The sequence below is a fragment of the Trichoderma harzianum genome (genome assembly GCF_003025095.1).
Source record: "Trichoderma harzianum CBS 226.95 unplaced genomic scaffold M431scaffold_4, whole genome shotgun sequence".
NCBI classification, from domain to species: domain Eukaryota; kingdom Fungi; phylum Ascomycota; class Sordariomycetes; order Hypocreales; family Hypocreaceae; genus Trichoderma; species Trichoderma harzianum.
In genome coordinates this window covers 2,716,253-2,729,289 of record NW_020209252.1, presented here as the reverse complement: position 1 = coordinate 2,729,289, position 13,037 = coordinate 2,716,253, and the positions used below count along the sequence as shown (strand labels likewise).

Sequence of the window (13,037 nt, the reverse complement as noted above, 5' to 3'; positions counted from 1 at the left end):
TACCTAGGTAATCATTTCATACACCGATCGCTGACCAATCCTTAGACAGATCACCATGAGATAACTGATATGTTACGTACTCCCTGTACTTCTTTCTATGACGCTGCTCTACGCCGGCGGCAAGCTCACTTCGATCTAGATCAAATCTCATAGTGGCTGAAAGTTGCTAGTGCTCAAATATCTTTTCTTTTTCGTACTAGACCGGCCGAGCTAGCTACTTGAGCTAGATGGCATCAATTTTCAAGTACGGAGCTGTAAATAGCGCTACTTTGAAGCGATAAAACAAGAGGACCACGTGCAACGCGTCCTCAGTGCTTTTTCTCGGCGACTAATTGCCACCACAAAGACATCTGTTCCAGACCAGACTGAGAGGCCGCGGCTGGACAGAGTGAGACAGTTATTGCTCCGTAGCTAGAGCTGCAAGAAAGGGAGCTGCGGGGCCGCAACTCCACAACATCAAGATCGAGTATGCACGTAAGCCGGAACGTTCTCACTCTCAATGCCGGCTTGAATCTCCAGGTCATTGGGGGGTTTACTACGATACTGGCAAGCATTCGTCGAGTAGCTCAACTAGTGGATGACGGGAAGTCTGATGGCATCCTCGGTAGTTGAGATGCACAATCACGCGGGACTCTGGCAAGTGGAGTGCATGACAGTGTCTCTGCTAGCAGCCGGAAAGGCTTCAACTCTAAGCCTATACCTTCCCCTTATGCCCGAAACCCCTGGATCGAGGCGTCAGACTTTTTCGTTATCCGGCCTTAGCAGAGGCAGCAAAATGTTCGCGTCTTGATAGTGTGTTTCAGCAGTCATAGTTAGTGGACGCACAGGCAGGCCATTGACCTTTGAGCTGTGGAATACGAAGCGCGGATGCTGCTGCTGTGATCCGTGAGCTACACCATTCGGCTCCACATGGCCGAGGCCAGGCCAAGATGGCGGGCAGTGTGATTCGCCAATCCAAGAAAAGCTGAATAGACTATTGTTGGGATGTGGAGAGGCTACACTAATTAGACATGGGCGATCCCTGTCCCTCGTGGCCACTATGGAGTTGCGATGATGGCCTGGACGCCAAAGAGGCAATGTGAGTTAGTATTCGATTCAAAATCGATCAAAATGTGCAGTTTAGAGTACTTGCTGAATCGGACTGTCATAGGTTAAATAGCTGTTCAAATTCTGCCTGCTCCTGCCGTCCCTCCCCCCATTTCCCGAGCTATTGGAGCAATGCTGTTTCGTTGGGCATAATGCTTTCAACTCATCAACCAGGAGTTGTTGTGCCCAAAGAAGAGTCTGTCCAACAGTTTGACTTTTTTGAGGCTCTTTCTCTCACTCCCCAGAAGGAACCATTTACATTAAACACCGACGAGCTCCTCTCCGGGCCTGTTACTGTTTTTCACCCGATCGATCCGATCACACCGAAATCTCCTCCGCCTTTGGCCACGCCGGTTCCCAAAGCCGCAAGCACCACTAATATTGAAACCTCTTCAAATTCAAATTCAAAACCGCAAGCGACCATCAAAAAGCCTACGAAAATGTCGCGCCAGGCGTCGAAAGCCCTCGTCAAATGCAGCGAGCTCTGTCATGTCGTTGCTGCCAACGGAGATCGCACCTCCGTTCGCATGCTCGAATATCTGACGACAGTCAAGCAACTTTCACCAAACTTCGATCGTTTAGCGCACTTGTTCCTTGATACCTGCCAAATTCTCTTTTCCATTGAAGCTGGCCTCGCAGAATGTGGACGCTCAACTCCCGAACTACCACCCGATGTTGTTGTGGAACTGGACAAGAAGCTCCGGGTGGCCCAGTCAGACTTCAATATCCTGGATCAGATGCTCAGCAAGCTCTTGGAATATGAGCGCAAGGGCACCATGGGAAAAATGAGACGCGGATGGGGGAAAATATTCGGAGACACAGATGTTGACAAAATGACGTCGGTTCTTGAACGCACAAAAGAAGGCCTAAGAATGAGCGCGCTGCTGTTCCAGTGGACTTTGGGTACCGAAAAGATTGAACGCGGTATGGGTATTGGTTTCACTGGACTAGCTGCGGCATTGGACAGGCTGGACGACAATTCCGGTCGCGTTAAGGTGAAGGCTTCCGAGCCGGATCTGTCCCGTCATCGTCCGTCTCCTTTGAACCATGGGATGCTGGCCGTCGATGGACAACACCAGCAAATGCTTGCTTCATCAGCTGCATGGAGCGAAAGATCATCTTCTCGCCGGCCTGACTCTAGTCTAGGAAACAAGCCTTTCCCAGCTTCGCGTGGCCCGTCCGACGACATTCTTCACCACTACAGCATGACTACCCCAAGCTCGATAATATCGGAGAGAGCCAACTCTGCTATTGCCCCAGCTTTTGACCGGGCTAGCACTATCGGAGATGCATCTTCACACACTGGAAACTCAGAGTCAGATGCGCTCCTGGAGGAACTGGCTGGTATGGAACTTGGAAAGTCAAAGACCCCCGTAAGGCTCAAGGTCGATCCATTTACAATGCCTCGCTGGACACCTCGCAGTACGGGAGGCTCAGACGCCGAAAATCTCAGAGGCAGCATCATCTCCGCTGTTCGTGGAAAGAATCACAAGTTGATTGAGCAGTTGCTGGATAGAGGAGTGGCTCCCCATGCAGCCCTGACGGAGGCCGTGAATCTCCATGATTCCGAAAGTGTTCGACTTCTTCTTCTCTTCGGAGCAAACCCCAACGAAGCAGACGCCGATGGTATCACGCCACTCTATGCAGCTGTTCAAAAGATGTTTTTCTCTGGAGCAATCACTCTTCTCAAGTATGGAGCGGATCCCAATCTCCTCGCCGGGTCGGAGTTGGAATCTCCGCTCGCATCCGCTATCACGACCAATAAAGTCAGCTTGTCGCATCTTATGCTCATGTATGGCGGAGATTTGTCACAAGGTACTCCGGATGGCAACACTCTGCTCATTGCATCGATTAACAAGAAGACTCCAAAGCGGATGATTGACCTTCTACTCCACTACGGGGTTGATCCAAACGAGAAGAACAGAGAAGGCAAGACGGCCCTCTTCGACGCAATCAACGCTGGTCGGGTTGACATTGTGGGCAGTCTCTTAGGCCACGGAGCAGATCCAAACCTCCCTGGTCCTAAGCATATGCTCTGGCCGGCCGCACACCAGACGCCTTGCCTGCAACTGCTTCTTAGCCACGGCGCTGACTATAAGAAATGCCCCGGCATTATGGAGTTGGCAACCAGTCTCAATAATATCGAAGCTGTCCGCGTGCTCTTGAAAGCTGGAGTGGATCCTAATGCCAAGAAGGACGGTGTCTATACTCCCCTCTGCACGTCAATTCGCGACAATAGACTGGACATATTTCAGTTGCTGCTTAGCAGTGGCGCTGATCCAAACGTCAATGCTAGCGAGTATCCTACTTTCAAGTGCGTTACGCATAATCGTGTCCACCTACTGCCAGCACTTGTGGCTGCAGGTGCAGATTTGCATTCTCCCAAAGGAATCATGGAGACGGCAGTCAGCTCGAACAATATGGAAGCGCTGTCATGGCTGTTGGATCAAGGCCTTGATCCAAATGAGAGAAGTCCTAAGGGATACTCCCCACTGACAACCGCCATTCGGGAAACCCGCATGGAAATGATTGAAGTCCTGCTTGCTAGGGGAGCTGACCCCAACAAGCGAGGTCAAGATTGGCCAGTATGCATGGCTGTGCGAAGCCCACCCATTCTGAGGCGCATCCTGTCGGTGCTTGCTGAGCCACGCGCATACAAAGGTGTTTTGGAAATGGCGGTAGCGGCAAATCAGATTGAGTCTGTCAAGCTGTTGCTCGCAGCAGGTGTTTCGGTAGAGGATAAGAACGGCGGAGTCTTCTCTCCATTGACCACGGCTATCCGCGAAGACATGAAGGAGATGGTCGAATTCCTCATCACTGATGGCCATGCAGATCTGAATGCTCCTGGTGAGCATCTCCCTATTGTCAAGGCCGTCAGAAGGTGCCGTGGCGACGATACCGAGATTCTGGAAATGCTCCTCAACAAGGGCGCAAATCCTAACAAGGTGTACCGCGGCTGGAACGCTTTTATGCAGGCCATCGAAAATGGCGATATGAGAATACTGAAACTTTTGAGTAGCAAGTTCAGTGTTGATCTAGAGGCCAGGGATGATCAGGGGCGAAACGTCATTGACATTGCCTCCTCTCGAGGCTGGGAAGAGGCGGTTAATATTCTGCTGGAGGGTAATTTCAGGCTTTAAAACGTGTGTGGCTTTTTACACGCCGTATATAATCATTTTACAGGGTAGCGAGCATTCGAAACATCAATACCACAACTCCTTTACATCCTTCTCCTTTGTACGACCTATCAACTACACGTTTTTCATCCGTAAGATAGAAAAATATAACTCTAATTGATAGACAAAAAATGACAAGTTCGTCAATGTAAGTGTGGGCCCTCTTCTCTCTCCTTCAAGCGTATTTCTGTATACGGGGTTACCATACAGCGGGGGCAACACGACCAGTTTGTGGCTGAGTTTATGGAGCACACCGTATCAACTACACGTACTGTACGCCTAAAGTTGTCTGCTAAATCATAATTACTCGTCGTGGCTCATCAGTTTCGGGTTGTTATTTACAGTTTCCTCATTGTTAAATCGCAGAGATCCGCCCTAGCTTCATAACCAACGCATTTGTTCGTCCTCTTCCATCTGAGATTCTACGCTCGCCTTCTCTACAACTCAATCATGCGTAGCTCTCACCGCAAGTCCCGGCACGGATGTAGAGAATGCAAGCAGCGCCATAAAAAATGCGACGAGAGTTCTCCAATTTGCCTGAATTGTTCCATCACCAACCGCTCCTGTTCATACCGCCACACACGCCCGTCCTATCGCCCCTTTCGAACAAAACCAGCAGCACCACTATTGACGCCGACACCTTCGCCGTCGCCATCGCCGTCTGCGGTTCCGCCGCATCTACCATGGGTTACTCAGGAGTGGCGAGATCAAGCGTACGGTATGGGGCATCTTGAGTTGCTTCACCACTTGGAATCACGCGGGCTTGAAAAAGCGAGCATCCTGCCGTTACCCTCATCGACGCGTAGAGTGGTGATGCAATGCGCTCTCGCCAACCCTTATCTCATGGATCAACTTCTTGCCCTATCGGCGGCACACTTGAGCACTGTTCACCAGGGACAGCAACAAATCTTCCGCACCAAAGCAACGGAACTCCAGACGCGAGCGTTGTCACTCTTCAACAGGTCCGAATTGGCCATGTCTCAGCAAAATTCTTGCGCCTGGTTTCTGTATGCTTCGCTTCTTGGCCTTCAGGTCATGTTTGAGACTTTTCATAGCAGCGACTTCAACTCTTTCCTCGAACGACTCGGCACCTACTTTCCGGTCCATCAAGGTGTGCGCGCGGTAATACAAAAAGCATGGCCAACCATCAAAGACATCGTTGATGGGATCGTTGGGCATAGGGACTTCTCGGTGGCCAGGGGCCTTGGCAAGCGGCGGCCTCAGGAATGTGATGATGTAATCTCTCTCATTGACGCATGTGATCTCGAAGAATCCGATAAAGACGTGTGTCTTGAGGCTATTGAGATTCTCCAGTGGATTTTCGAGCTCCATCGCATCAGTCCAGCAACTCGGGTGCACTTCACCGTCGCGTTTTCAATTCTCATACCAGCCAGGTTTGGGGAAATGCTCGGGCAACGAATACCCGAGGCACTCATCATATTATCTTTCCACGCCGTTCTTTTGCATCGTTTACGGCATTTCTGGGTATTTGGTCCTTCCGGACGCTTTTTGATTGAGTCAATATCGACTTATTTAGGGACACCGTGGGCGCGGTGGTTGGTATGGCCCAATGAGCAGCTTAAAGTCATAAGTAATACCTCCGCGATATATCCAACGGCATTTCAAGAGCAGATATCTGTACTGGGTAGTATGGAACAAAGCATTGAAGGAGAAGTAGAGCTCAAGTAATACGCAGCCGTCATCTTAAGCCAACCTAAAATAATGGGATTCTACATATGGAAATTAATGTTAATAGATGGCAATGCGGAACATGACTAGAATAAAATAGGCGTCGCATTCTGCAAGATACAGCGCCAAGATGCTTTGGACCAACATAATATGGGTGCAGCGATAGTATCTCTGAGTGAATGCATCTTTGCTAGGTACGGAGTAGACTGCGGAGTTCATTCACACGGCAATGTCCAGGGACCCAGCAAAATCATGGATTCGACGGAATTTATGCGAGCCAAAGAAAGCTATTTAGGGCCGGCCAATGAGAGAAGCAGGAATACGCGGGTGGATCAGGGGGCGGCGCATTCTGGAACTAGGTTATCTTGAACACAACGGATTGGCTTCGTAATAGTAAACACACGGGAACTGCGTAGGTCTATTCGTCAGCTTCGTCTTGAAAATGGAGAATAAGGAATTAGTATCATGGGTACATGACCCTTTAGACAGACTTCTCAAGAAAGCCTTGGGGAGATACGCGTACATGGAAAATCCTACGGAGCACTTCATAGAGTTTCGCCAATCCCAGACTCAACAATACGCCTATCCACGTATACGGAGAATTCGACTTACGAGGAGGCCGCAGACAAGAGCCGCCAACGAGGTGAACTGCGGACCAAAAGACCCTTTCGTTTGCTTTTTGAGTTGACACTCTAGGTTTGACTACCAGTGGCGCTGTGCCGGGAGTGGAGATGGGAGAATCAGGTTGTCGAACAACGGATACATCCTTTGCATTTAAATGTAGCAATAGGTCCTTTCTATCTTTTTTTTTTTTTTTGACTCCAAGCACTTCTTCATCAATTCTTCAAGCACCTCTAGTTTGTTTCCTTTATTATACCCTACTGCACGTTACATTGCCTTTAAATCACCATGAGCAGCACCGTCTGCGACCCGAACTGGCAGCATGCCACGTTTGCTTACTACCGATACCACCCTTCTCTGGGTGCCGCCATTTTGTTTTGCATTCTGTTCTTTTTATCTGGCGTCTTCCACTTTATACAGATGTGGAAGACAAGGAGTTGGTATTTGACTCCATTGGTAATCGGCTGTTTTTGTACGCTAGGTCCCCTATCTTCAGTGCTGTCAACCACGAAGAGACGCACAAGAGCTAACCTTCGACTCGGTTTCTAGTTGAGTTTATTGGCTTCGCTGGTAGAGCTGGGTCTGGAGTCCAAGACGTTGGCTGTTGGACTCTGGGGCCATACCTTATCCAGAGCATGTTTATCTTGCTTGCGCCAGCATTATTCGCGGCTTCTATCTACATGATTCTCGGTCGAATCATCCTCCTTGTCGATGGACAAGAACATTCGATCATTAGACCACAATGGTTGACTAAGATATTCGTAACTGGAGATGTTGTTTGTTTCCTCATGCTGGCTGGAGGTACGAGCCATGTTTCCCACCCTCGTCTAAAGGACATTCGCTAATCACACAAATTTGTACCATAATTAGGTAGCGGGATTCTAGCCACGGCAAAGAACAATCCATCCATGTCCCACACCGGCAACAACGTCATTATTGGAGGCCTTGTGCTGCAATTAATCTGGTTCGCCATTTTCGTCGTCGTCGCAGGCGTGTTCCACTATCGAATGCGGTCGATCCCAACGGCTCGCTCACAACAACCAGAGGTCCGCTGGCAAGTCTACCTCCAGACTTTATACGTTTCTGCTATCTTGATAATCATTCGAAATCTATTCCGTGTTATCGAATACGTCGAAGGAAATGATGGGTATCTGCTTTCCAGGGAGACCTTCATTTACATTTTTGACGCTCTCCCAATGCTGGTCATTGTATTTTGGCTCCACTGGAGACACCCGGGAGAGATTGGCTTATTGATGCGTGGCGAGAAGTCGTTCAAGAATGGATTCCAACTGATCAATGTCGGAAGCCGAGCCTGAGCATAAAAGAACGAGAACGCGTCGTGGATCGGAGACCATTCGGAATCAATTTTGATTCAAATGATCGAGATCGAGTTCAGGGCTTATTACAGCAATGCATCGGAAAATAATATTTCATATCGTGTCTATCATTTTAATTGTTATTAGTCTATAGAGTTAGCTACCCCTGTTATCATCGCGAGGGGAACAATGTATTTTTCTTTTCTCCAAATCCTCAGTGGACATGAATCTCTCTTCAGCCAATGACTTGGACCGCTCGCAGCTCTCCCCCAGATCTTCTAAGTTACCAGCAACAACACTACATTATCGTTTGCATCCTATTTCTCCTCCATTGCTTTTCGGACATCCTGTGCAGCAGCTGCATACTTGCATCGAACCCGTATACGGCCACCCCACTTGTAAAAGAGGAAAGGTAACGGGGCGCAAGCCAATGTCAAGAATGCTGGAATCATTGAAGCCCAGTGGATTCCCAACCCTGCATACATATACCCAGTGAATAAAGGGAAGGCGGCGGCAAAAGTTGAGCGCATAACTACATTGGCTGCCAGCGCAGAGGCGGCGGAGGCCATGTATGTATCCACCAGATAAGCACTGACGGATGTGAAGACCAGTACCATACCAAAACCGAATGGCACACCCGCCGAGATGCTAGCCATCCAATGAATATTCGGATAGTTTGTCCATGCAAACCAAATTAGGCCGATGGGTAGAACTATTGCCCCAATCATGCCCATAGGTAGGCGGGCTTCTGGTGGGAGAGATCCTGTGCCACCACTGGCCTTGTTTTTCTGCACCATTCGTTTATAGCGTCTCTGGTATAGAATCGACGATAGGACGGCCAAGATCACTCCAACAAGTATTCCAATGAAAGCCAATCCCCCTTGTCCTTCCCCCCAACCGCGTTGTTGTTGAAATACGATCGGTATAGCTCCGAAAAACATGTACAACGTCCCATAGGTAATAGACATGTAGAGAGACAAAAGTAGCACGATGGGTTCATAGAATAGTAATGCCCACGGGCGAGTCAACGATACTGCGAGCTCGCCCCAAGCGGATTTTTCGCTTTTGCCAGCCTCAAGTTTGCTGCGATAAGAGTGGCCGGTTAACTTCGACAGCTGTTCTGCTCGTTTCCGTAAAAGAAACGGCGCAAATGTCTCTGGCACAAAGACAGCAGTGATAATCCATAAAGCTCCCGAGAAAATGGCCGTCAATCCAGAAACCCAGCGCCAGCCGTGCGCCTCACCCAAGAAGCCGCCCACGATAGGTCCGAGGATTGGCCCCATGAATGGCCCTGCTGCGAATAAAGCCATGGCCAAGCCTCGATGAGTAGCATCAAACATATCGGCAATGACACCTCCGGGATTTGTGAGAGCTGAAGCAGCAAATGCTCCAGCAAAGAATCGTAGGATGACGAGATAATAGATATGTTGAGCAGCGGCGCTACCAGCATTGAACGCAGTGAATGCTCCATAGGTTATAAAAAAAATAATCTGGCGACCGTACAACTCGCCCAATGGTGCCCAGAATAACGGGCCGAGAGCGAATCCCAAGACGTAAAGTGAAAGCCCAAGGGCAAACACTTCCTCGCTGGCATGTAGATCAGAGATAATTTCGCTTCTACTCCCCGAATACGTTGATGAGACAAATGAGGCCGCCAGTGTGAGCATTGCCATAATAATGGTCGTCAGTACTTTCCTCCCCTGAGACCATTCCCTCGCGTTGCGAGGATCATCTTCGATCCAAGTGACTAGATATGGATTTGAGGGCGTTCCCAAGCCCTCATACCGGTGGCTCAATACGGCTGGGGTTATGAGTGGCCGGTCGAGAATGAACCGTACATAAGTGATTTTCGAGTTTGCGATTGTCTGCGTACTGGGATCAGAAGGTGGCGATTCATCCGTATCATATAGAGTGCGTTCGGTATCCGACATGGCAGGCTCGGTCGTGCAAGCAAGGACGATTGAAGTGAGTAGGCCGGTGCTAATTGTTCTTTTGCTGGCACTGAGAGTAAGCCGGAACTGTCCCAGGGCATTCGGTTAAAAGAGAGGCATTGACATATTATATACAGAAGAAATAGAGGTTGATTTGTGAGATAAACCAGATTCCAATTTTGTTATCGGTGCAAAAGTTGAATTCCCGAGCAGCCAAAAGCCGAGCCGAAGGATCAGGCAGTATTAGTAAACAACCTAGCCGGACACCGATGAGATGTCTCCATACGGAATTGTTTGTTTATTCGTCTGATTCGTTAAAGGAAGGATATGTGAGAGAACGAGGTCGCAAAAGTGGTAAGCGGCGCTGTGACAGTATAACCGCAGGGCTGAGCTTGCGGTAAGAGAGAGGCCATCACCACTTTAGGCTACGACGGCCGATCTGCAAACATCAAGATATTCGCCGCCACGATATTATAATTATTTACAATCATTATCACGCATCTAGCTAGGTAAAATATTGGAATCCTTCAAATAATCGAGCCATACTAGGCCATCGAGCCAGTCATTCACATCGCCTATATCATCGGCTGTATCTTCATCCTGGAGCCGTAAATTGCTGTTCATTATGTCGGCCCGTGGCTCTAGTTCATTTGCGCCACTTTGATCTTGTAAATTTTGACTCGGTGGCTCAAGTTCTCGATCTTCTGTTTCTCCGCTCAATGGATTATCCGCCAGTGTTACATCGGCGGTAGAGGCCGCGTCGAGCCTTTTCTGATCAAGGAACCGGTGAAGGAGACGGAGGTTGCACTCCATAGCTGGAACGACTTCACAGATCTGTTGCAAAGCTAGTTCGGTGCGACGAATATATGTGACAGCCAAGGATCTTGTAATTGGCGACTCAGTTGGCTCTAAAACTGTTTCGATATGGAGTGCTAATAAGCAGGTGACGCAGCCAAGCCTACATTTCTGTCATCAGACTAAAGTACCATAGACACCAACTAACGACAGTATCTCACTTACAAGTTCAAATTAGCAAATCTTAATAGGTTAGCTATCACGAGGCGGCTGACAATGGTGTCTAGCTCGAATATTGCCATCCGAAGTCGCTGTTTCAGGGAATCTACTTGCCCGCCAGTCGCTCCGCGAGCAAGAGTGCGACGGAGCAATGAACGGTAGAAAATACACTCAAACCTGAAGCAGCTTGCCTCCAGAGCTGCTACCCAGATTTCATCGACTCTGTCCTGCGAAGAGCTGTGACTAAATGACACGTTCTTTGGAAGAGATTTTCGCCATTCTGCGAAAGAGCAAGACATTTCTTCGGCAATGTTTTCTCTCGTTGGTTGTTGTTCGCTGTCCAATGCGCGTAAAACGTCTTGCCAGCGAATAGCTACTCCTGTTTAGCAACAATGGCAAATTATCTCCAAGTATGCACGAAAATTACCTATGATGGCTAGTTTCATATGTTCACTACTATAAAATTTTTGACCTTGGGTCCACGACGGTATGATTGAGGCATGGGACGTTGGGATAGGCGTATTCCACCATTCAACTTCGGGTGCTTGTCGGATGCTATACTGGATCAATCTGGGCGCTTCCAAATGTATGATGGAGAAAATGATTTCACGGCACTGGGAAGAATCAGTTTTTTGCATGCTCGGCGTCTGGAGTCAATATTTAGAGTTCTCACACATATTGCGGACCATATCCTTTGGTATAGATTCTTCATGGCAGGTTCCTTCTCCTCCACAACATGGCTTTTTTTCCATTTAGTTATGCCTTTATATGTATGAGATTGTGACTTACTCCTTATGTAGACCAAGTCTTACCGCAAGGCGCACAGCGTTATGGTGCCAGAACCGAAAATCTTTGTCCATTGTATATGATACAAGGACAGTACTTAGAACGAGAGACCCTTGTAGTTTGGCCAGCTGGCTTTCTTCGTATTCGAAGTCATATAACCTCACCGCGTTAGAGAAGAAAAACTCCAACGCTGTCAAACGATCGGTGAAGCCGCATTCTGTCAAGACCTCCATGGCAGTATATGGCACCGCGGAAGCTAGTACTGCCTGCATCATGAACCAGGAAAATGACCCTGACAAGTATGAATCCACGAAATCAACGTAATCGAAAACTGGAATTTGTGGGTAAACTGAGATAAAGTGTTGTCGTAGCATTGTTTCACTAATAAAATAATTAGCGAAATGTCTAGCAAGGACATGGCAATAGGTAATACCAGCAAGTATGCGAAGGCAGAGTAAAAGCTCCTTTTTGTCGAAGGTATTCTTTATCAGCGTCATCGAGTCGCATACTACGTGATACCACATTGGCTCTTTGACATCTGGATTCTTTTTCTGGCCTATTTGTGCCAGCTCTTGCCCCTGAGGCACGAGCTGCGCGGGCTTGTTCATTGCGAGCGAGCCGACTAAGGGCGCTCATATAATGAACTCCTTTATGACCATCGATGAGGTCCCATCCTGGCATTTGAATGCGACCATCTTGACAAACATGCGGTTCCTATTGGTGAATCAATATACGGAATAATAATAAATCTGGCTCCAAATCATACTTGGTCGGCAGATTTAGCCTCGGCAGGGCGTGCTAGCTGAGCCCGAGTACCTGAATGATACGAGGCTTGAGGTTTGTCTTTGGCTATGATCGCGGGCCTATATGGATTGAAGATAAACGGTCACTGGGAGCCGTTAATTTGATTGGGAGCATTATGAGCGCATACTTTCGACGGCGTCTATAAGCAAGAGCGCATGTTTCCGGATATCCTTTGTCAATACATCTGCTGCATGGCAGCCCAACGATAGCCGCGTCGCATTTCAATTTCCTATGATTGCACGTCCTGTTGATATTGTAAGCGAAGAGTGACTAATAACAACATCTCCATCGTGAAACTCGTAAAATAATGAGATGTGTAATGCGGAAGCAGCGGGATCGCACAATAGAAGATACCAGGGAGACTGGATTACCTACATGCAAGCCTTTGTCGGCTTTTCGGGAGCCGAGGGAGGTGACATCGTAGTAAAGTCGAATAAAACACGTGCGATTGAGCCAGTGGTGAATCCGTCGCGATTATGATGATTGCAAGTTGCTGCCGAGCGAGCTTCTGAAGGAAAGTTCGGGAAGAAGAGAAAAATCCGAGTTGCACTTCGCAGTGGTACGTGCCCGCACTCCATTGGCGCTGACTATCAGTTGCTCGGCATTTTGACCTC

At 48.5% G+C, this 13,037-nt stretch overlaps 5 protein-coding genes across 5 annotated transcripts; 3 read left to right on the top strand and 2 right to left on the bottom strand.

Annotated features, from left to right (window-relative positions):
- The first annotated feature begins 920 nt into the window (after positions 1 to 920).
- M431DRAFT_395659 (hypothetical protein) lies at positions 921 to 4,282 on the top strand. Its single transcript, XM_024914832.1, has 2 exons — positions 921 to 1,082; positions 1,151 to 4,282. The coding sequence occupies exons 1-2, from the start codon at positions 1,051 to 1,053 to the stop codon at positions 4,224 to 4,226; spliced, it is 3,108 nt and encodes a 1,035-aa protein (XP_024776864.1). The 5' UTR covers positions 921 to 1,050; the 3' UTR covers positions 4,227 to 4,282.
- Positions 4,283 to 4,578: 296 nt separating this feature from the next.
- Positions 4,579 to 6,378, top strand: M431DRAFT_506913 (hypothetical protein). Its single transcript, XM_024918883.1, has one exon. It carries the CDS (start codon positions 4,713 to 4,715, stop codon positions 5,949 to 5,951), a length of 1,239 nt encoding a protein of 412 aa, XP_024776863.1. The 5' UTR covers positions 4,579 to 4,712; the 3' UTR covers positions 5,952 to 6,378.
- Positions 6,379 to 6,402: 24 nt separating this feature from the next.
- Positions 6,403 to 8,068, top strand: M431DRAFT_518874 (hypothetical protein). Its single transcript, XM_024920375.1, has 3 exons — positions 6,403 to 7,044; positions 7,122 to 7,373; positions 7,443 to 8,068. The coding sequence occupies exons 1-3, from the start codon at positions 6,861 to 6,863 to the stop codon at positions 7,886 to 7,888; spliced, it is 882 nt and encodes a 293-aa protein (XP_024776862.1). The 5' UTR covers positions 6,403 to 6,860; the 3' UTR covers positions 7,889 to 8,068.
- A 137-nt stretch (positions 8,069 to 8,205) lies between these two features.
- Positions 8,206 to 9,819, bottom strand: M431DRAFT_518873 (hypothetical protein; the record flags this gene model as incomplete). The annotated part of the gene is made up of 1 exon (XM_024920374.1): positions 8,206 to 9,819. The coding sequence occupies one exon, from the start codon at positions 9,817 to 9,819 to the stop codon at positions 8,206 to 8,208; it is 1,614 nt and encodes a 537-aa protein (XP_024776861.1).
- A 458-nt stretch (positions 9,820 to 10,277) lies between these two features.
- On the bottom strand, positions 10,278 to 12,845 carry M431DRAFT_140151 (hypothetical protein; the record flags this gene model as incomplete). Its single annotated transcript, XM_024912605.1, has 9 exons — positions 10,278 to 10,777; positions 10,840 to 11,206; positions 11,261 to 11,447; positions 11,507 to 11,573; positions 11,623 to 12,000; positions 12,053 to 12,333; positions 12,386 to 12,482; positions 12,551 to 12,667; positions 12,799 to 12,845. The coding sequence occupies 9 exons, from the start codon at positions 12,840 to 12,842 to the stop codon at positions 10,321 to 10,323; spliced, it is 1,995 nt and encodes a 664-aa protein (XP_024776860.1). The 3' UTR covers positions 10,278 to 10,320.
- Positions 12,846 to 13,037: the final 192 nt, after the last annotated feature.

Coding starts and splice junctions, on each gene's coding strand:
- M431DRAFT_395659 (XM_024914832.1), top strand. CDS start 1,051: ATGATGGCCTGGACGCCAAAGAGGCAATGTGA. Junction 1,083..1,150: donor ACGCCAAAGAGGCAATGTGA/GTTAGTATTCGA, acceptor GGACTGTCATAG/GTTAAATAGCTGTTCAAATT.
- M431DRAFT_506913 (XM_024918883.1), top strand. CDS start 4,713: ATGCGTAGCTCTCACCGCAAGTCCCGGCACGGATGTAGAGAATGCAAG.
- M431DRAFT_518874 (XM_024920375.1), top strand. CDS start 6,861: ATGAGCAGCACCGTCTGCGACCCGAACTGGCAGCATGCCACGTTTGCT. Junction 7,045..7,121: donor ATTGGTAATCGGCTGTTTTT/GTACGCTAGGTC, acceptor CTCGGTTTCTAG/TTGAGTTTATTGGCTTCGCT. Junction 7,374..7,442: donor TTTCCTCATGCTGGCTGGAG/GTACGAGCCATG, acceptor TACCATAATTAG/GTAGCGGGATTCTAGCCACG.